Below are 23,289 nucleotides of genomic sequence, written 5' to 3'. Positions count from 1 at the left end.
CACTGCGTTCTCTTAATGGTTACTCGAACTTTTTCCCATTTTTATTTCAAACCATGGAACAGAAAGAACGTAATTTCCCCCTCGTTTTGTACAGAGAAATTAGTTGTAACTATTAAGAGGATACACATATATATAAACATATACATGGATACATACACACATACATGGATACATACACACATACATGGATACATACACATATACATGGATACATACATACATACGTACGTACATATATGTATGCTAAAGGGACAAGTGTAAAAAATGTACAAATACGCAAGCACCTTCGCATTTTTACTCCTTTTTTGAAAGAGAAACACTTAAATAGCTCTTCATAAAAAATAAAAAAAAGACAAGTTATAAATCATAATGTTTAAAAATTAATTCCAAAGGAGATAACTCCAAATTGTACATAATTATTCTGAAAAAAGGCATTGTAATAGAATAACTATTCATTAAGCTCTTTTATATACCTGTTATGCATGGCATACACACATATGACATAATACTTTAATCGTTCCTACAAACATATGATATGCTCGTACATTTAGGATTGAACAAAAATATGTGCCCGCGCACATATATACCCGCACATATATATATATACACACATACATATATTTTACATATATACACACGCACATACATACGTATATACATACGTATATACACACACACATACACATAAGCAATGTAAGAAAAAAATGCAATAAGTAAGGTTGTAGGAAAAATAATACAGGTAAAAAAGAAGTCTCTTAAGCATACGAGTATTTTACTGTACATATATGTATAGTGTTTTTGTACATTTAAATATACCATTTAATTTACCATTTTTCATTTATAATTTTTTTTTTATTTTTATTTTTAATTTAATTTTTTTTTTTTTTCTCCTTGCGTGTTCATATTTTTTAAAAGATATTCATAATATTAATATTAAAAATAATAATAAAAAAAAAAAAAAAAAAAATGGCTCGAAAAAAGCTGAAACAAATTTTTTTTAATTGATATTTTATTTTACTAATACTTAGTCTCCTTTCAATACAAAAATTTTAAAAAATACATTTTAAAGCTCGCTTAGAATTTTCTTTAGATGGAATAAATGCGAATGAGTAATAGGAATTTGAACTTAAATATATGAAGATATTACATGTATATGTAAATTTATGTGTAAATGGTATGGCTATACATATATTTATACAAGTGTGTATACATTTGAATATATTCGTACATATACGTACTTATATATACACTCATATATACCCACGCATGTACATAATATAAGCAAAGGATATACTGAATAACTACCCGTAAATGTAAAAAAAAAAAAATATAAAATAAAAAATGAGTAACGTTTTTGACAAGCTGAAGAAGCAGAGATCAAAAGAATGCAAAGCAACAGATTTTTATGAGGTACTCCTGAACAAGTTTTGCATACTATGCATTGTTTTGTATATTTTTAAATAATTTATTAATTCAAAAAAATGGTATTTTCGTGCTGTAAAAAGGTGTTCGTGGGTACTTCAGTGTAACTCGTCTTTTGTAATAAACATCCAGCTATTACCATGCCCTAACTAATTACATTTTTCTGTCTTCATATTTTTACCCATGCAACGCTTATCACATGAATGTAATTGCATATAAAACCATCGCTCATTTCTTAAAAAGGAAGAATACACACTCCTTTTTTGTTTCCTTCATATATAGGTGAAAAACAAAAATGACGATATATACGAAGTAGTAGATGAAGAAGGGTACATAGAAAATAAAAATTCACTTAAGGATTTTATTGTAGGGGGTAAGGGCTAAAACGCTGCTCAACATTTTTGAGATGACTTTTGGGTCTACTTTTTGAGATTAATTTTTGAGATGACTTTTGGGTCTACTTTTTGAGATTAATTTTTGAGATGACTTTTCTTTTTTTCTATTTTTCTTCTTTTCCAATCTTTTTATTCTCCCCTTTTCCAATCTTTTTCTTCTCCTCTTTTCTTCTTTTCCCTTTTTCCTATTTTTAAATGATAAAAATAATGCTTCATTATCTTTGCAGGTGACAAGGACTTCGATTCAAGTGATGATGTAATAGTGGAGAACATAAATTATGGAATGCTAAGAAAGAAAAGTAAGATGAACAGCTAGGAAATTTAGGGGGATGGGAGTGCATGCGCCCATAAGCACACATATGATTATGATTATATATATATAATCGTACATATATATATGTACTCATCAGCATAGTTATGCATATAAGCATAGATACACATATAAGCGTATATGTAGATATACGTATATGTATACATATGTGCATTCGTGTATAGTCCCATGAACAGCTAGACACACCGTTGCCCAAAAACATGTGTATGTGTTCATCTTCATACAGATGTGGAAAAGGAGATCAAGGAAAAACAAAAGAACAACCCAATGGATGCATTTATTAGAGAAAAGAAGATTCAAAAAAATTTTTCTAGTTGTAAACTAAGCAAAGAAGAAATATCAAAAACAAAAAATATAGAAAAATTAATGGAGCAAAATTCTTCATCAAGTAGTAGCGATGGAGAGTCATTTACGAAAAAAAGGAAAACAAGGGATTCGTATGAAAAGCAGTACAACAACAAATCAGGTTGTTATATTAGAAGTATTGAAAATCATATGCACGATAAGAATAGTATATATAATAATGATAGCTCGTTTAGAAAAGTAGAGCGAAGTGTATATTCCTTGAGTAATACTAGTAGTAGTAACGTTCACAGTTATAATAGCCGAGGTTATAGCCGAGGCGATAGTTCTTCCTCGCTTTATCAAAAGAACAAATGTAAAACCTCTTTTTTTTCACGTGCAACAGAATTAGACCAACAGATGCATTCTGCACAGGTGAAGGGTGAGGTGGACAAAGACAGCGAAGGATGGGAAAAAGGTAATAAATATGAGGACCATAAGAACTATAGAATGAAGAAGGGAGAAGATGAAGAGGAAAATGTGGGAGAAGGAAACCCAAACCAGTTATGCGATAGAGGAAGAAAGAGAAAAGTTATTGAAGATGAGAGTATGGAGGAGTTTGATATAGATAAGGAAAAAAGCAAGAAGCAAAGAAATGTGAGTATAGATGATTTACCCACAACAGGAGAAATAAAAAAGGAAAATTCTTTTTTTTTAAAAAATGTGGAGGGTAAAAAATCAAGTAGATATAACATTTGTGTCAAGAATGAAATTTGTCAAAATGACAATAATGAGTATTATAATAATAATGATAATAATCTAATAAAAGGTATGAACAAGTCCGATCCGTTGGTACATATGGATGATGTGATAAAAAAGAAGGAAAATAATAAGAATGAAGAGAATGCGTATAATGATGAAGATTGTGCAGTAAGTACAAATATTTTAAAAAATAAAAATGATGAGTTTATAATAAGTGAAGAGAATGGTTTAGTAAACGTATACATATTTGATATATGTAAACATAGAAATAGTATAATTCTATTCGGTAGGACTCTAACAAAATTTAAAAAGTATAGGAGCATAAGTATATACTTAGAAGATATAGATAGATGTTATTATTTTCTTTTAAATAGAAATAAAGTGTATGTACAAAATGGTGAGGAAATAAGGTATGGACATGAGAAATATAATATTCATATCATGTCTGACTTTGTTGAAGAATTTAAACAAATAAGAGAATATCATAATATTAAAATGGCCAAATATAAAATTGTAAAAAGAAGAAATTTAAATTTAACAACAAATGAAGAAGATATCTATGCAAAAGTTTTATATTCATATAATAATGATTCTATAAGTGAAAAATTTTTGCATGGCCAAGCATATTCTTCCTTTTATTGTTGTAATGAAGATGTCATAGAAAATTTTATTATTAAGAAAAATTTAAAATTACCTTGTTGGGTTAAGGTAAAAGATTTAAAAAAAAACTCTGCTAATAATTTTACTTACTGCTATTTTGATTGCACAACAAGCAACAAAAAGAATGTGTATTCATTTGATAAAGCAGTGAGTAAGAGATTAAGCAGTAGACCAAATAATGAAAGCAATACGGGAATAGCTTCTACTGCTACAACATCTGCTACTAATGGCGGAAATGAAAAAAATAGCACGATACCAGAGGACACACAGAAAAAGGGAGAAACTAGTGGGAACACTTTCATTGACCTGGATTTAAATAAAATTGTTATAAAAGTAGTTTCTTTACTTAATGAAGAGAACAACCATGAAGTGTTTAGCATATGTACCTTAGTAGATGCAGAAGGGATGAAGTACATAAACTTTTGTGGTATCTCTAGTAAGGCAAATAAACATGTTAGTAACAATTATAATAAAAGTATTTGTAAAGTTTTTGAAAATGAAAAGATATTGTTAGAAAATTTTCTTCAAAAAATAAGAGCACTAGATGTAGATATGTATATTGGTTACAACATTCTAAATTTTGACTTAGAATTTTTAATTCATCGATGTAATATCCATAATTTGAATGCAGACTTTTTAAGTAGAAAAAAAAAATTAAAAAAAAATGAAAAGATGAAGGTAAATAAGTTCAACGGCACAAATAGCACAGGCTCTATCTACAACATTATCCAGAATATTAAGGGAAGACTCATAGTAGACATCTACGTTTTATGCAAGGATTCGATCAAGCTGACCAGTTATTGCCTCGACGAAATTATTGACAGCGTCAGGAGCAAATTTCAGGCTACTACCGGTTCAGCGACTGTGATTAGCAGCTCTACAACTACGGTAAGCGGTGCTACATCTGCGGTAAGCAGTACACAGGCAAACGCAAACACAAACGGAAACGCAAATGCAAATGCAAACACAAATGTAAACGCAGTGAACGTGTTTAAAGACTTCATTGTGAACAACATAAACCTGCTGAACTGCAGCAACATTCACCTGTACGATGCGCAGCAAATTTTGGAAAATCACCTGAACTTATACATAAATAGTCAGATTTTTTGCGTTAACGAGATAGCGAATGTATGTAACGTATTGCAGATAATAGAAAAGACAAGAGACCTTACAAAGTTAAGTGGATACTTGTGGATGAGGAGCTTGTTATGTTATACTAGTGAAAGAATTGAATATTTCCTTCTTCATGAATATAATAAGAAAAAGTTTATTACCCCAGTTATTAAAAATAAAAGGGTAAAAAAGATAGAAAATGAGCAAGTGAAAAATAAAAATATAGCTAAATACTCTGGAGGGTTAGTATTAGATCCGTTATGTGGATATTACGACACCTTTGTATTATATCTTGACTTCAATAGTTTATATCCCTCCATCATTATTGAGTATAATATATGTTTTAGCACACTAAAGTTAAAAAGCGGAGGGCAGGATGTACAGCATGGGCGATCGAAGGGGGGGAGGACTGTGAGGGGGGTTCCTAATGATCAAGAGGGCTCAGATCACGCAGGTAACGTGGGTAATAATAATGCGTATGGCATTGGTGAAGATAATGTTGATAACATTGGTGTTGACAGTCCTGATGATAACACTGGTGTTTACCTGGTTGATGACCCGAATGAGTGCGCTGAAATCGAAGATTTTGACAAGAGCAGACAGGGTATTTTGCCATCAATTTTGAAAAATTTAGTTGATAAAAGAGCTTTTATTAAGAAATTAATTGCAAATGAAAAGAATAAAGAAAAGAAGGAATTATTACTTATCCAGTCCCTTTCAATAAAACTAATTAGCAACAGTATATATGGTTGTTTAGGAAACACAAACAATCGGTTTTATGCTAGACATATAGCATCGTATATAACACTAAAAGGAAGGAGTTTACTACAACATACTAAATTTAAAATTGAAAAGGAATATAACTTAAAAGTAATTTATGGAGATACTGATTCTATTATGATAGATACTGGGATTAAAGCAAAGGGGATTCAAAACTACAAAGAATCGTTTAGATTAGCACATACTATAAAAAATAGTATTAATAAAAATTATAAAAAGTTAGAACTAGATATAGAATGTATATTTAGTAAATTGCTTTTACTAAAAAAAAAAAAATATGCATGCGCTAAGGTACTAGATCCAAATATGGAAAAATGTGAATATGAAATGAAAGGAATTAACTTTATTAAAAGAGATTTTTGCAAAATTTCAAAACTAGTGGGTAATGAAGTTCTACGGATTATATTCAGCAACAAGGGAAGTCAGGATGCCAACTCGGATGTAGCTGTGGAGAACGACTTGTCCGAGCAAATACACGAGTATTTGAGGACCGTCAACCAGAGGATAGAAAAGGACGAGTAAGTACGCTGTGTGACCTTCCTTTTGTGCATGCAATTGTGTATGCATGTGTTTGTGTATGTGTATGTGCGAGTGTGCATGCATGTGTATGTGCGAGTGTGTATGAGCATACGCATGTCTGGATTCGTGGAGTGTGCTAAGTAGGATGATCAGCTCCACCAATCGTTCTGCGTTTATTTTTCATTAATCCATTTCATTAATCCGTTTCATTAATCCGTTTCATTAATCCGTTTCATTAATCCGTCCCATTAATCCGTTTCATTAATCCATTTCTCTAATTCCTTTTACTTATTTCTATTCCTATCGTACTCGGCAGATTCGATCTGGATTACTACGTCATAACAAAGAAGCTAACGAAGAACGTGAGCGAGTACCAGGAGAAGAATTCACTAGGTCATGTTCTAGTAGCAGAAAGGATGATAAAGGACGGCTATAATATATGTGTTAACAAGGAGATTCAGTATTGTGTATGTACGAGTGAAGATGCTTCTAGATTTTATAATAAAGGAAATGATAAATTGAATAACTCTTTATGTTGCTTTAGTGTAAATGAAATAAGAAAATATGATTTAAAGATTGATAAAGATTATTATATAAGAAATCAAATATTATCACCTATTAATAGATTGTGTCAATATATTGAAGGAACAAGTGCAGAAAAGATATCATCATGTTTTAATATATACGATGTGAAAGATATAAAAACAGATTATCAGAATGATGAAAATTATTTAGAAGCAAATGTTTTATCATTATTAAATGAGTCAGAGGAAAGGTTTAAAGAAATTCATTTGAAAGGATTTCTAGTTTGTTCTAATTGTTTACATAATGTAAAACCAACTATATTTATAAAATATTTTAAATGTAACAGATGCTTCTCATTCTTATCCATTGAACAAATTCGTAATTACATCTTTTCCTTTATTCATCATTTGTGTACTACTTTTTACAAACAGTTATATATTTGTAATAGCTGCTCATTAAAAACGAGGAGAGTCTTCTTAAAGGAGCCCAAAAATTGTCCTAACGTGAACTGTGAAAATAGAAAAAACTCATTAAAACCATTCTTGTCAAAGAAGTATATATATATGATGCTCGAATACTTTTTATATTTGCTTAAGGGAAACTTGAAAACAATACCCGATGGGTTAAGGGAGCACGCGGATGGGGAGAGCGGCACACCGGAAGGGGCAAACAGTACAACGGATGAGAAGAGCATCACAGCTGAGGTACACACCGTAACCGCGAAATATAATAACAATTCAGAAATACAGCAACATGAGAATGAATACCCTCCCTCTGATGCCAATGTGTTCATTTGCATTGACAAGGGGTTTAAAACATATGTTACTAAGGAGGTGAAGAATACTAAGTGGAGCAATAAAATTGAGTCGTTTGATGATATTTGTAAAAACAAAGTTCTAGCCTTAACTATTACTAAAGGGTTACAGATGAAATACCCTAATATTTCTAACTTTATCACCTACTTAAATTTGAAAAGTAATAATTTTTATATTAATTACAATGAAGAGAGAAACACCATAAGAAATGCAATTAAAAATATTGTTCAGAACAATATATACTCGCAGATATTCTTTGATCAGGTTTTCTCGGTTTTCCATTTGCCCCTGTCGTCTAAAATTGCGCAGCTGTAAGGGTATTGCATATTGCAGTACGTACGTACATTTGCATGCGTGCACATTTTACGAATTTCTGAGGTATTCCCTTCCGTCAAATTTGACCATCCATTGGCCTTACATGCTTACTGATATCTTTTATTTTTTACCATATGTCTCGGTCTCTACCATTCTTATAATTGAGGTACCTTTTAATTTTCCACCTTCCCGCTCATTTTAATTTTCCCTTTCGTTTTAATTTTCCCATTCGTTTTAATTTTCCCATTCGTTTTAATTTTCCCATTCGTTTTAATTTTCCCATTCGTTTTAATTTTCCCATTCGTTTTAATTTTCCCATTCGTTTTAATTTTCCTATTCGTTTTAATTTTCTTTTTCATTTAATTTTTCTTTTTCTTTTAATTTTTCTTTTTCCTTTTTTTTTTTTTTTTCCGCCATCTCCATTCACCAAAATTTTGATATACGAAAAAAAAAAAAAAAAAAAAAAAACTAGCACTTGTAAATATGCCTTTTCTAAACAACTTATTTAAATCCACTAAATTTTTAATCTTTGACGTAAAAGTGAAAGCATAAAACATTTGTAAGGTGGATGGGTACCTATTATTTCCTCATATTTTACTACATTTCAATTTTTTACTGTGTTGGAGTACCTTTTGGCGTATTTTAATTGTATTGCTATATGGAAGTGCTTCTTACCAAGTGTTGATTGATTTGATATAGAGAAGCACATTTTACCTAATGTAAATTGTTTAGCGCCATTTAAATTTAATTTATCTTTATCTGTCTGCATTTATTCGTAATTATCCCCATTTATATCCATTTATTTTTATTTTTATTTTTTTTTTTTTTTTTCCCCTCTGTTCCATTCGGTGTGTAGGTCCTTATTCCAAGCTTGTGCCTTACTTTTCAAATACTGCTCGCTTTAGTACATGATTAGCAAAAAGGAATAAAAAAAGAACATAGCAAAAAATATTTAAATTTACATCATACGGGGTATGCATACTTGTACTATTTGAGAGTGTACAAGAAAATAGTACAAACCCACGTATATATGCATGCCCCTGCGCGAGTAGTAACCTAAATTGGCATAGTTTGTTCCCCCGAGGGTGAAGCAGATCCTGGGTATAGTTGCACAGGAACAAAAAGGAATCCAGAGAATGGGAGTCCTCAACAAAAAAAAAAAAAAAAAAAAAAATGAATTACACTTTTTTAAACAAACACAATGGAAAAGAATTATACAGCATTATAGTCAATTACATAAACTTGAGTCAGTATGAATTAGCACGAGCTTTCTTACATAATTTAATAATAACTAATCTGTTAAATGAAGATGATTTCAAGAAAGAAAAAAAAGTATCAGACAAATTGATAAGTGAAAAATTGTACTATTTAAGGAAAACCTTAAAGTTTATGAGGAAATTTTTACCCTATGGGTGCTCTCCATTGCAAATAATTTCGAACGAGTTGTCGACATCCCATTTTCTCCTAAAGATTATAAAAGATTATAATGAATTTGTCGATATTATATTTTATAATGTTATTAAGTATGAGCCCTACCTTTGCAAAAGTGGAAGCGCTTTCTGCGGCGGATTTGGTTGCACTTATGCCTATGATTTGTCAAAGGGGAAACATAAAAAAGGAGTACGAGAGATGGAAGAGGCAAAAGAGGCAGGAGCGATGGATGAGACTGAGAGGGTCAGAGCGATAGACGAACCTGGAAACGGGGTAGAGGAACTCCAAACAAGAGGGGCATCAGTAGGAGCAGGCAAATTTCAATTTCTTCTTAAAAAAAAATATATATCTACAGTTTTAAAAAAAAAATTATCATTCGACGTTTTACTTGCAACTATAGTAGTGTACAAGGAATATTTCTATCAGTGTGTATTCAAAGATTCTGGAGGATATAATTTCTTTTCCATTGAATGTGTACAATACTTGAGACGAATGTACAATTTATATTTAAAAACAAAAGAATTGTTAAAAAAGAAGAGAACGAAAAGTCGTTTATCTGAATTCGAAATGAAGCTTAACGACACTTGTGGTGCTTTTAATATATTTAACAAAATCGTACCGTACAACAGAAAATATAAACATGTAAGTGGACGATATAGCGATCTGACTAATGTAAATGTACCCAGAAAAAGGCGCATGCGTAAAAGCACAAAAAAGGATTTCCTCCAAGATATAGATGAGCTGCTCCTAGACAGCCTGAGGATAATTTACAGGGGAGGACAACAGGACAGGAAAGTAAATGCAAGTGCAGAAATAAATGCAAGTGCAGAAGTAAATGCAAGTGCAGAAGTAAATGCAAGTGCAGAAGTAAATGCAAGCGCAGAAGTAAATGCAAGTGCAGAAGTAAATGCAAGTGCAGAAGTAAATGCAAGTGCAGAAGTAAATGCAAGTGCAGAAGTAAATGCAAGTGCAGAAGTAAATGCAAGTGCAGAAGTAAATGCAAGTGCAGAAGTAAATGCAAGTGCAGAAGTAAATGCAAGTGCAGAAGTAAATGCAAGCGCAGAAGTAAATGCAAGTGCAGAAGTAAATGCAAGCGCAGAAGTAAATGCAAGTGCAGAAGTAAATGCAAGCACAAGCGAAAACAAAAAAGCAAATATTTACGAATATACAAACTCTGCTGTCAGAGCGATCGCAAGTGGGCGAAGCCTCCACCCTCGTGTGTGTAATAGTCTAAACGTGATATACATACACCCCCTGTATATCATAAACCAGAGACCCATATTTAATTATATCAATACGTACAAAGAAGAACTGTCTTTCTTTTATGAGAAAAATATTATGTTTTTGTTACTCAATGATTTGTTCTATTTAATGTTCTTCTTGCCTATGCTAGCTATGCATTTGTTCAAAATGTTTTGTTTCAACAAAGAATTCTATAACACATTATTAAAACTATTTTTGATGAATAATAAATATGATCACCGTCCTAAGGGAAGTGATAAAACAAAAGGAAAAGAGAGTTCAGTAGGTGAGGGAAACGATGTAATAGTAAATATTTGCCAAAGTAATGGGAAACGAGTCGTTCCACAGAACAGGAATTTTTCCCATTGGAGGGGTAATAACAATGATGATGGCTTGGTAGAGTACAACATGAACGGAGCTACAGTTGAGATACATGTAAACAGGGAACATGACTTGGTGAAGAAATGCTATATCATATTTCTAGAAGTATATTACAACCTAATACATATATACATAGATGTATTGGTAGAGAAATTAAAAAAGAAAGATCTATTTAATTATTATAATTTTTTATATTTGTTCAAATATAATAATATATGCATAAACAACATCTTTTTGTTTTCACTCTCCTCTACAATCATATTGTTGTCTACACATTTAGACGAAGAGATAGAAAAAAAAGAAAAAAAAATGGATCTTCAAAAACGATATATTCTGAGTGAGCTAAATGAACCTGATAATTCTATTCGTTCCTTTAATATGACCCATACTATGTATGATCTAAGTTCGAACCAACTCAAACTTTTCCAAAAGCAGCGTTGTCTTGCTAGGGTAGTGTTAAGCAAGATTTACAATTTTATTGCTGTACTCGTGTTTTACTACAATGGCAATGAGCTTGTCATCCGGTGCTTCAGTCAGTGCAATTTCGAAAGAGTTCATGGTGATAATGACGACAGTATTTATAATAATAGTAATAATAATAGTAATAATAATAATAGTAATAATAATAATAATAGTAATAATAATAATAGTAATAATAATAATAGTAATAATAATAGTAATAATAATAGTAATTACCACTATCGCGATGAGCAAAAAATGCGTTGGGGGAAAAATGAAAAGGAATGCAATACGTTTCCAATACTGCTGAATAACGTAATTCTGTACGTTCATATAAATTATAGACAGATAGGAAATATTTTTGATTATTACATAAATAAAATGCAAGGTAATTGGAAGGAAAAACTCAACAAGTGTTTTTATAATAACAAATGTATTATATACGAAACGTTGACTTCAACCAATAGCTTTTATTGTGCTGATAACAAACATATTTACAATATACTTCTTTATTTATATAATTACATGGACGACTTATATGCCAGAACCATGCCAAGATATAACATAATTTACTCAGACATCAAGGTGGAAAGAAACGAGGATTTGCTCTTTTACATCAATGAGTCAAGGATACGCGGCATCCACTTGTTGAAGTAATTATAAATAAATCCATTCTATATCACTTGAGCAGTTGTCCTACTGCCATTGGGTTACTGATATGCCTGGTTTATCCCAATTTTGTATCATTTTGTATCCCCTCCATACACACACAAATTCATACTTACAGTCATACTGGCACCACATCATCTTTCTCCCTAAGGTCTTTTCGCTTCCTTTTTTTTTTTTTTTTTTTTTTTTTTATAGCTATCTATTCAACGTGTGCGAGGAGCAGATAAGAAAAAAGAGTTTTCTATATCTGGATAATCTTTTGCAGAATTTTAAGGCCCTCAAAAATCTGTGCATTCTTTGCTGCCTAGAAAACTGTGAGGAGATGAGTACGAAGGAAAAGTGTTTATCCGAGTTGAAGCCATGCAAGAAGAATATTTACCTGTACAATTACATTAAATATGTAAAGAGTAAGGTAAAGGTTGCTTCCTTAATTTATTATTTTTATAAAAAAAATGAAAAAGCAGCAAAATTAAAACATAGCAAAAAATTGTCAAAAAGTGAAATATATATCAAATTGAACAGATCATCTAATGCGTTTTTCTTAAACGAGGTGAACTTACTGCATTGTGTGGACTACAACTTCTTAACAAAATTAAAAAACTGTGTAGTTAGAAACGGATTACACAAAAGGGAGGAGTATATGAACATTAATTTTGTTCTTTTTTACACAATCGTCAAGAGGGTATACCTTTACCTGAGCGGGTGAGCAGCCGTGCATCCGTCTGTTTACAGTACATGGGTTTAAATGCGTCTATTTACGTACGAACATTTGCATACAAACATTTACATACGAACATTTGCATACGAACATTTGCATACAAACATTTACATACGAACATTTGCATACGAACATTTGCATACGAACATTTACATTTGAACATTTACATACGAACATTTACATACGAATATTTGCACACGAATATTTACATACGAATATTTACATACGAATATTTACACACGTTAATGTTTTTTGATGTATACCCCAATAAGCTAAGTATGTGGATACTCTAATCCTTTTTAGCACGTCAATACAAAAAGGAACGATAAATTATGCCCAGTTTGATAATTTTTTTTTTTTTTTTTTTCCCCTTTTTCCCCCCTCCGTCCTTTCAGATACAACAAATTGGAAGGGGTTAAAAAATGCTACAGATTAATAACGTACAATGAATGCAGGATAAGGATATTGTTATACGTGTTTATACTACTCTTTAGATGTGTACAACATGGAAAAGTAGAAGCAAACAAGTTCATTAAGTTAATACTCCTTTTGTACCAAAAACTTAAATACTTGAAAAATGAAAAAAAAAAATTTTTCGCTAATATAAAATATATACTAAATAAAGTTGTTCAAGATGTGTATATCCGATTATTCATTTTTTTTAAAAAGTATGCGTGTGATGAAGTGAGATTAATTAAATTTAGGAACAACATTAACAAAAGGAATAAAAATGATAACGAAGGGATAGACAATATATATATGGATGATACTAAGCTGCACAAACGAGGTACGTGTGATACTCAAACAGGAACACGTAACGTAGTAGTCAAGAATGAGAAAAACAACAAACAGATGAACCAAGCGAATATAAGGAGAACTTGCAAGGGGCACGTTAAAAGTGTGTATACGAACAAGGTAAGGGGAAAGAATTTGACTAATGGAAGCACATATAATGAGGAAGGTAGTTTCCATAACAGGTACAACTATCCATATCTCACTTTTCCATTTCCAAATGTTAATAATTTTGCTCACAATGGATTAATGAAAATATTAGATAAACAGTTATCTTTACCTAATTACAGGAAGGGTGTACTTGGTAAGAATAAGACGAAAGAACTTTTTATTTTTAATTTATTATCCCAATATGAAAAGAAGTTTAAAAAGAATAGCAGTCCTATGTTTTTGATGAATAATACATCATTTTGTAAATTATCAAAGGATAGAATAAAAAGGAGTTGTAGCAATTTTGAACAATACTTCTTCCAATTAATGCTCGACGACGCGCACGAATATATATATAAAAATATAGTAGACAGGAGAAATAATTACCTGAACATGTTCATATACAATAGGTATAAAAACGAATTTTCAAAAAATTCCGTTTATAATTTGATATTTTACTTAGAACTAAACGCGCTATTTAAAAAAATATACGTGTGGGATTACAGCCAAAAAATATACGCAAGTACTTGTAGAGGAAAAATAGATGCGCATAGTTATAGTCGTAAATCTCACGTACGTAGTTGTAGCCCCTTTTTAGATAAGAAACTGCGTAACATCGTAATTGACAAAAAAATGCTCATTCTCTTTTTTCATTATATCGTGTTTTACTATGACAAGTACAAAAGGAACGAGTTAAATAAATATATCTTTATGAATAGCCAAAATATGGATTTTCTCATTCTGTACAACTGTCTAAATATGTGTGTGGTGTACTCGAACACGCCTGAAAAGGGGGCTATGCTGCTCAAGTTTGTCAAAGGAAAAATAAAAACAATGAAGGGGGGAAGTGGTATATGCAATGGAGCGGGAAGGAATAATAGGCGCAGCAGCGGTAGAAGAAGCAGTGCCTTCTTTGACTTCCTGCTTAACTTCATCAACGGGGTACTGGTGTTGATAAACATAAAAAAGACAGAGACGAACAGTGAAAGCAAACGAGGAGAAGGAACGAAGAAGAACCATTGGGGGTTCCCCACAAAGAAGAGGAATAATGCAATAAAAGAAAACAAAAGCATTTTGCTTAGCAAATATCTACTACTAAAATCAAGCTCATTAAAAGTAGAATCAAAATTAATTGAAAAGTATTTTATCGATTTATATAAGAAAAAATATTTTCTAAAAGAGATGTGCTTTTTTTTTAATAATTTAAAAAAGAAAAATAATATATATGTACATGTTAATTATGAGGATATGAATTCATCTTTAGAAAAGTATTCCATATTATTACTACAAAATGACGAGGGTACATGTATAAATTATTTAATCTGTTTGTTTGTATATTATACTATTCTAATCAAATATATACATAACTCGATGACAACTAATGAAAGTAATGTAAATTTTTACAAACATCTATATGCGAATAAAGAAAATTGTAACCATTTTAATGTTACATATGACAAAATTATTAATTACAATTTATTTTTTCTGTTTAAAATGGATCTATGTACTATAATTAAATACATTCTCTTTGTATGTTCTTCCTATATCAGTGCAAATAATTTGTGCTCGTTATATTTTATGCACTACTATAAAATAATATCTGATAATGTCGAAACGCATTATACACTAAACAGGTTCTTATCCTTTGGTTTACATAATAACACAGATGCAAAAAATAATTATCTACTCTCCTTTTTTGTGGATACAAACAACTCGACGGAAATGAGATATAAAATAGGATTTAAAAATATATACAAAAATAGAAGGATAGTTGACAAGTACTTAACGGATGATTTGTTATTTCTGTTAGGGGATACTGCCGGTGTTGCACTATTAGAAAAATTGAAGTACAAAATGGTAGCATCAAGAGGGAGCAAGAATAACAAGAAAGTGTGTAACGTAAAACTATTACATAATTACTATATCGATTTTGTGAGTAGCTATATTGGTCCAGGTAAATCTGATAACTTATTCAATGGAGTTGATTCGTTCCTTTCAGGAGGGACTTCCCGATTCACTGAAAGAGAGAGAAGTCAAGTCGCAGTATCTGGTGAGGTAGCAGCATCTGGTGAGGTAGCAGTATCTCGTGAAATCGCAGCATCTGGTGAGGTAGCAGTATCTTGTGAAGTCTCAGCATCTCGTGAAGTCGCAGCATCTAACAAGGAACGCAAAACGAAAAGGGCGCTTGTTACCCCCCTGGAAGGGAGTAAGGCAAATTGGGACAAAGACCTCCTGACAGATGATATGAAATATTTAAAGGGAAAAAACAAGCTAATAGTTCTTTTTATATGTTTAGAGAAATGTGATAACTATTTTCCTTTTACTTTTAATATGCTATACGTATACTACTTTTCAAATAAATACAAATACTTGAATAGGTTTACAAAGGAAAGATATAATTCTATTAATAAAATTTTTAAAATTTTGAGAAAAGAAAAAACAGCAGGAGACTGCTTATTACAGAGCAACAATAAATGCTTAGGAGAAATACATTTTATAAACTACTCCAATTTAGCATATTTAAATAGCTTCACCAATACTGTTTTATGTTCTACTATATATGACAATCAGTATAATATGGACTGTCTGTTTATGTACAACATATATAAAGAAAAGGAAAATTTTGAATATGTAAGAAATATTATAGAAAAGAAATTAAATAATTTCTATCTCTCCTTTTTTAATTTACATAATATATACAGTATACCCCCGGAGAAGGGTATAAAAATGAGTGAACTGTTACAGTACACCCTAAATGATCATATTTCTCTTCCTTCACTACTGGATATAGTAGTTAATACACTAAAAAATAATAGTAATGAACTAAGTAAACTACGGTTTCATCAAATTAGCATTATACTGAATACTTGTTATCATAAAATTGAGAAATTTCAAAAGGATAACCCAACATATATAGAGTGTAACCATATAAATTATGACCAAATAAACTGCAATAATTTTGACGAACTACCTACCACTCTCCACAATAACATTGCTAAGTTAAATGTGTACCTAAACGTGTTCAAAATTATTAGGAGAATCAGAAAAGTTCAAAAGGGAAAAACAGTCAGCAACGGGGGACAACGGAGGATCGGCAAAAGTTGCTGGGTACATATTTTTAAAATAATTATGAACAAGCAAGAAAAAAGCAAAGACATTTTACACTTTATTACTTCGAATAAGATATTTAAACACTGCCTCTTTTATTTGAAATTTAAAAATTGCATAAGCTCGTCGAGGAATGCGCTTATAAGATGTAACAGCGAGTATCTTTTGCACCTATGGGGAAAAAATAGCTGTAAAAAAAAAAAAATTATTTTCTTTCTCAATACCTTGGGTGATGACTTAGTTAGAAAGATGTTGAACAGTATTCTGTATAGTGTAAGAGGTGGTAGCAGTGGCGATAGTAGTGGTTTCAGCAATGTTGACAATGGAAGTCCCGGTAGCACTAATATACATCGATTATTCTTCTTCATATTGCAGCATTTTAAGCACTCCTATGTAAAGAAGTTGTATGTGTTATCCTTAACGACTTTCTGTCTTCAAACTATGAGCATACGAAAAATAAAATATAAACATATCATGTCGTTACTGCTAACTAATGAGAAATTCAAGCTAATCGAGTACATTTTGAAAAATCATTTATTTAAACCATCTTTGTATTCATTTTATTATTACGCCTTTTTACATATTCACATTGACATAGATAGAAAGAGAATACTGCATAGAGAGAAACACATGAGCAAACAAAAAAATGAAGAGAAGTTTCAAAGGAAAATGTATAAAAAAGAATTTGTTCCTTATGATTTATCAAGATGTCTTACCATATTACAACTGACAGTGATTCTTGACCAGAGTGCTAATTTTGAATTTATTTATGCATCCTTTTTGTTTGTTTTGCAGTCCGTGTTTGATAAAATTTGTGGGGCTGTTGAAAAGTGTAACAGGGAAGTGGTTAGTACAAAATGGAGGGAGGCGCATTGCACAGAGTGCAGTGAGGAGGACATTGACGTAACAAAGATAAGAAAAATTGATGAAGTTTATCGAACCAGTAAAAAGAAGGAAGAAGAACAAAAATGGAGAATCAAAAAGAAACACAGCTTATTTTACAACTTTCATAAACATTATATAGATCATCGGTTAAGAAAAGGTGTGGTAAGAAGCGATCTAGGAAGTAAGGAAAAAAATTGCTATGTTAGAACATATTACATAGTTAATAGAAAGAAGGACAACACCAAAACAATGGAAGGAGGAAAAAATGCACTTAGTGAATACAAAAAAAAAGGGGAAAAAAAGATGAAAGAGAAGGAGGGGGATAAAAACTCTATTAGCATAAACATTTTGATTTATACATTTTATAAAATTTGCTTCTTCTTTTTTGAAAATTACAAGGACTTAAGAAGCGCAAGCAATATGATATGTATCTTACTACCAATATTGATATATATTAGGATCTCTATAAAATTTGAAATATGTATTAAATCAATAATTAAATTAAATATAGAAAGGTTGATTAACGTTTTAAAGGTAAAAAATTATAATATGTGTAACCACTTGATACACAGAATATGTTCCTGTTATTATTATAATGTGAATTCATTTGGAGCATTAAATGAACCGTCTTTATTTTTTCCCTTATTAAATAAAAACAGAGTTTTCAAAAAATATAAAGCTTTGAAAAACATTGTATCACTGCTCAGATATGGTAATACAATCGCCCCCAATTCGGCCCTTACCATGGATGTACAACATTTAGAAAAAATAAACAATTTTTATATTTACAATTATTCACATCAGACGTGTGTGTATAGAACTTTTATAGACATAAATAGTATTATATATAAGGAATTAAAAAAAAAAGTAGAAGTGGACCGAAAGGTAGAAGAAATAAAGGCGATAGAGAAAAAGTGTATTTGGAATGACCTTTATTTTCATCATAATCAACTCGAAGGAAGGGAAGAATTATCTAACAAGGTGAAGAACAATTTCACCAAAAAAGCTTATAAAAAGTTCAAAATCATAAGTAAAGAAAAGCTATTAAACAGAATTCAAAATATTCGATTTAGTATAATAACATTTGCGTATGAACTTGTACATAAAAACAGAATGCCTTTATATTCCAGTCTTGCCTTATTTTTTTCCTTTTTTTTCAATTTTCACTATTGTAGTAACATTTACAAAATTTATAAAAATGTTTTTTCCTATTTCAATAATATGCATGTAGAGAAGGAGAAAATAAATAACGCAGAAAAGGCAAACAACAATATAAACTTAAAAGAAGCAGAGATGTTTAAACAAATTAGAAAAGAGAAGAGTTATTACATGAAAAGAAATAAAAATGATCGACATGTTTCAGTATCAAACGCTCGTAATATTGCACAAAATTGTGATAACATGTATAAAATAGTTATTCAAACGAGTAAAAATAGCTATCACTCATATATCATTTTAAAAAATGAAATTCTTAATAAAATTAAAAAAAATGATTTTTTCTTCGATGAGAAGTGGAACTGTATTATATACAGTTTGTTGCAATGTGATGGCAATATTGCTCGTCTTGGTGCACTTACAACAAATCAGAGTAAGGAATTGTTTTTTTACACACGTTACCAGACAAATAAATTATATGATGATACAGTTGAATACATTCCTGCAAATATGTACTCAGTATCCTCTTCTATTTATGTAAAGAAACATCTTTTAACCCATGTAACATTTGCTTATCTTTATAACTACTATAACAACATTTACTTCGAAACGTGTAACGAACAACATATAGAAAAAATTAATTCTCTTAAGGAGAAGAAGTTATTTATGTATTTAATGGAATTGATAAAAAATCCTTATGCAATGAATAGGGAGAAAAAGTGTTATGAAAGAAAAAAATGCTCTAATGTTTCCAGCTGTTCAATGTTCTCATTTAATAATAACACACAAAAAAATGATAAAAAAATGATAAACGAATTTAGCACGTTGGTAGGAAAAAATATGAACAAGTCAGAAAATGTACCATGCGATTTTGTAAAAAAGGAGAAAACGAAAATTACAAAATTGTTCAGCAAGAAAACAAATTTTATTATATATTCGAATTATATACAACAAAAAAGAATAAATCAAATTTTTAATATGCTTACGAGAAAGGTGGAAAACTTTCAAGGATACGTAAAATTATTGCATAATAATTCTTTGGAAAAAAATATATTCGAATTTTTCATATCGAAAGAAATTATCGATTATTATGAATATTTTTTTTATGACCTGAACAACAGCTTGTATCCCATGTGTTACATACAACCTAGTAATGACTTGAGAACTTTATCACAATATTTCAAAAAAGACATTAACAAAATATGCGAAAATATGTCATGTTCAGAATATAGGAACAGGGTTAAAAAATACGAGAATGTAAGGAAAATTCAAAATTTTATTTTCCTTATATCGTTATTGTTACCATCCTCTGCAAAGTAAGTATCACAATTTTGCATATATAAACCTACATGGGTATAATTAATTAGTGGAAAGGAAAACAAAATGTATGAATTGCTTTGTGTGTGACATGTTAAATCAATAATGAAATTTTTTTTTTTTTTTTTTTTTTTTTTTTATTCCCTGTTCAGGAGCATAAAATTGCGAAACTACAATAGTTCCAAATGTGACAAAAGTTACGTGAACACTTTGAAAAATTATTTGTCGCTAGCCAATTTAATAAATTTATATGCAAAATATGATTTAGACAAGGAATGTTTCAAGCTTATTATAGAAAAGGTGAGCACAGTGCCTATGTTTTGCATTTATACAACACGCGAAGTTGTCTGAAGGGAAGCGAGTGGCTAAATGGAGAGAAAATATGAACAAAAAAATGTGTACATGTAAATATGAGCAAAAAAATGTAAACATACAAATGAGCACATAATTACGGACATGTTCACACACATATATATAATATCCCCGTGCATACTTCTTTGCAGAGCGCCGATTCCACGAGCTTCAGTTACGTCGTTAAAAGGGCATATAAATACAATTATATATACAAAATATTTCATAATATATCTAACCTGAAGAATTCTCTTTTCCAGCATGTAAACCCATTATTACGATTGTTAACTATAGTTATTTATGCATTTTGTTATATTTCTTCACTTATTTAATGGTTCCACATTTTACAGGAGATAAAATGTTACTTGCTGAAAAAGAAAAAGTACACCTTGCTCTATAACTACGTGGTATGTAGTTAATAAAGATTTTTTTTCTAATATTTACCTGAACATTTTAATAACGTTCCTTGTCATTAAGAACTATAGTACACTTCAACAATTGTATTTCATTTTGTAGGTTTTTTCCAGTGATTATTTAAATGCGGCCATCTTATGCATATATAATTACTCCATTTCACAGGACATGTAATTGCTTTTTTTTTTTTGAAAAATATTCTATACAATTCGTCCCTCTCCATTTGAAACATTTGAAAATGCTGTTCATATTATTTTTGAGTAAACACATGTATATATATATGTGTATATATATATGCGCATACATGTACATGAATTTATGTGTCTTTTCTTAAATATAGCCATTCCACAAACAAGAATTTTACATTACACTGTTTCGCCCTACGTTGTGTTGTACTACTTCCTATTTTATTATTTTTTTTTTTTTTTTTATTGCAGGGACATGAAAAATGGCTACCTGAACAACGCGTTAGTAAACCTCACGTTGATTATCAAAAATTTGGAAAAGTAATTTTTTTTTTTTAAATTTTGAAAAGACATATTCAAAGTAGTCGTAGTAAAAGCAGTAACAATCGAAGTAATCTTGCAACATATAAGAGCATATTTCTGTCTATGATTTTTTTTTTTTATAGCTCAAACGGTGAAATACAGAATATATCCAAAAATAGCATTAGGAGGATTCCTCACGACAATTTTATATATCTTAGTAATAGTAGAAGTAATAAGAAGAACAGAAGAATATACTACTTGAGTAACTTTAATATTCTCTTTGAAGAATCGCAAAGGAGGAAAAATCATCTCATTGCAGTTGAAACGATATTCAGGTATGTTCAAAAGGAGCGGGTATACGTGTACGAGCACATATATGTATACATAAATGTACACACGCACATGTACATAAATACACACATGGATTTGAACATGTAGATATATATATACATATATATTCACATATGTACCCACATATATGCATGCGGGCCGCTCTGCTCATATGCTTGTTAAAAAAAAAAAAAAAAAAAAAAAAAAGGTGCCGTTCATTACCAACTCGGCAAGTTGTTACCATATTATGTACATTACTTCTTCTTTTCCAGAGGCATAGATTTGATAACACTACAGCAGAAGTTACTAAGTACACACTTAGACTGTGATGTTAACATAATTAATTGTAAAAAAGTCGATATATCATTTTGTATTAACGTGTTAATATTTAATAAGATCTACAATTTATCTGACAACGTAATAAACATTTATCAATTGGATTATATTTTTACTTATTGTTTAGCTTGTATTTTTGGTTTGCTAATAAATAAAAATTTAAGTTTTCTTGATGATATAATATTTTACATAAAAATAAAAATAAGTAATTATGACATTAATATCTTTATAATACACATAATTTACCTGTATTTAAAATATAAAAGTAAATTAAAATATATATATGAACATATCGAAAAGGTATATATGAAAAAAAAAAAAGAAAAAAAAATTGTGTTAGATAGAAAGCCGCTACTTCCAGCTGTAAAGGGGGAAACTAACTTGACAGGGGAATGTACCAATACGCATAGTAATAAGCGGGGGTGTAAAATGTTCAGTGCAGACGATAATGAGGATGACATTGAAGACGATAACTCAAAAGAGGAATGCGATAATGCTAACATTAATTTAGATGATCATGTTCATAATATTCTGACTTATATTAATGATGATGATTTTTTGTTCTATTCTCATACATTAATATACATTCATAATAAAAAGGAATATAGCAGTATATTTAAAAATATGAAAAGACTCTTGTTTAAAAACTTAAGCAAAAATGATGTATATAAAACTATAATGTGTGCCTATAAATATGTAAAGAAGAATAAAAATATTAATTATAATTTTATTAATGATAACATATCATATTTTAAAAAAATTAAAAGGCGTTCATACAGCGTAACTAATTTTACAAGTATTAACGAAGATCATAACTTTTCAAAGGCCCTATCTCTGGCTAAAAAATACCCGGATAGCATTAAAAAAAATATAATCAACGAGATTTTAGCAGTCTACAGTTATTCTTCCGTGGCGAAGGGGGAATCACAGGCATAGAGAAGAAGCGGATGGAGTAGACAAGACATAACGAAACGTGTTATAATTTATTATTTTTTTTTTTATTTTTTATTTTTTTTTTATTTATTTTTTATTCATTTTTTATTCATTTTTTATTCATTTTTTATTCATTTTTTATTCATTTTTTATTTATTTTTTATTCATTTTTTATTTATTTTTTATTCATTTTTTATTCATTTTTTATTCA

At 30.1% G+C, this 23,289-nt stretch overlaps 2 protein-coding genes across 2 annotated transcripts; both read left to right on the top strand.

Moving 5' to 3' along the window:
- Positions 1–1,341: 1,341 nt before the first annotated feature.
- PmUG01_03022000 (DNA polymerase alpha catalytic subunit A, putative) lies at positions 1,342–7,919 on the top strand (the record flags this gene model as incomplete). The annotated part of the gene is made up of 5 exons (XM_029008848.1): positions 1,342–1,410; positions 1,705–1,795; positions 2,045–2,116; positions 2,375–6,263; positions 6,581–7,919. 5 exons carry the CDS (start codon positions 1,342–1,344, stop codon positions 7,917–7,919), a joined length of 5,460 nt encoding a protein of 1,819 aa, XP_028859434.1.
- Positions 7,920–9,092: 1,173 nt separating this feature from the next.
- On the top strand, positions 9,093–23,081 carry PmUG01_03021900 (conserved Plasmodium protein, unknown function; the record flags this gene model as incomplete). The annotated part of the gene is made up of 10 exons (XM_029008847.1): positions 9,093–12,085; positions 12,297–12,803; positions 13,215–20,225; positions 20,379–20,526; positions 20,730–20,840; positions 20,928–20,984; positions 21,094–21,161; positions 21,429–21,497; positions 21,623–21,814; positions 22,082–23,081. The coding sequence occupies 10 exons, from the start codon at positions 9,093–9,095 to the stop codon at positions 23,079–23,081; spliced, it is 12,156 nt and encodes a 4,051-aa protein (XP_028859433.1).
- Positions 23,082–23,289: the final 208 nt, after the last annotated feature.

The sequence above is a fragment of the Plasmodium malariae genome (genome assembly GCF_900090045.1).
Source record: "Plasmodium malariae genome assembly, chromosome: 3".
Lineage (NCBI taxonomy): Eukaryota > Apicomplexa > Aconoidasida > Haemosporida > Plasmodiidae > Plasmodium > Plasmodium malariae.
This window is presented reverse-complemented; position numbering and strand designations above follow the sequence as displayed.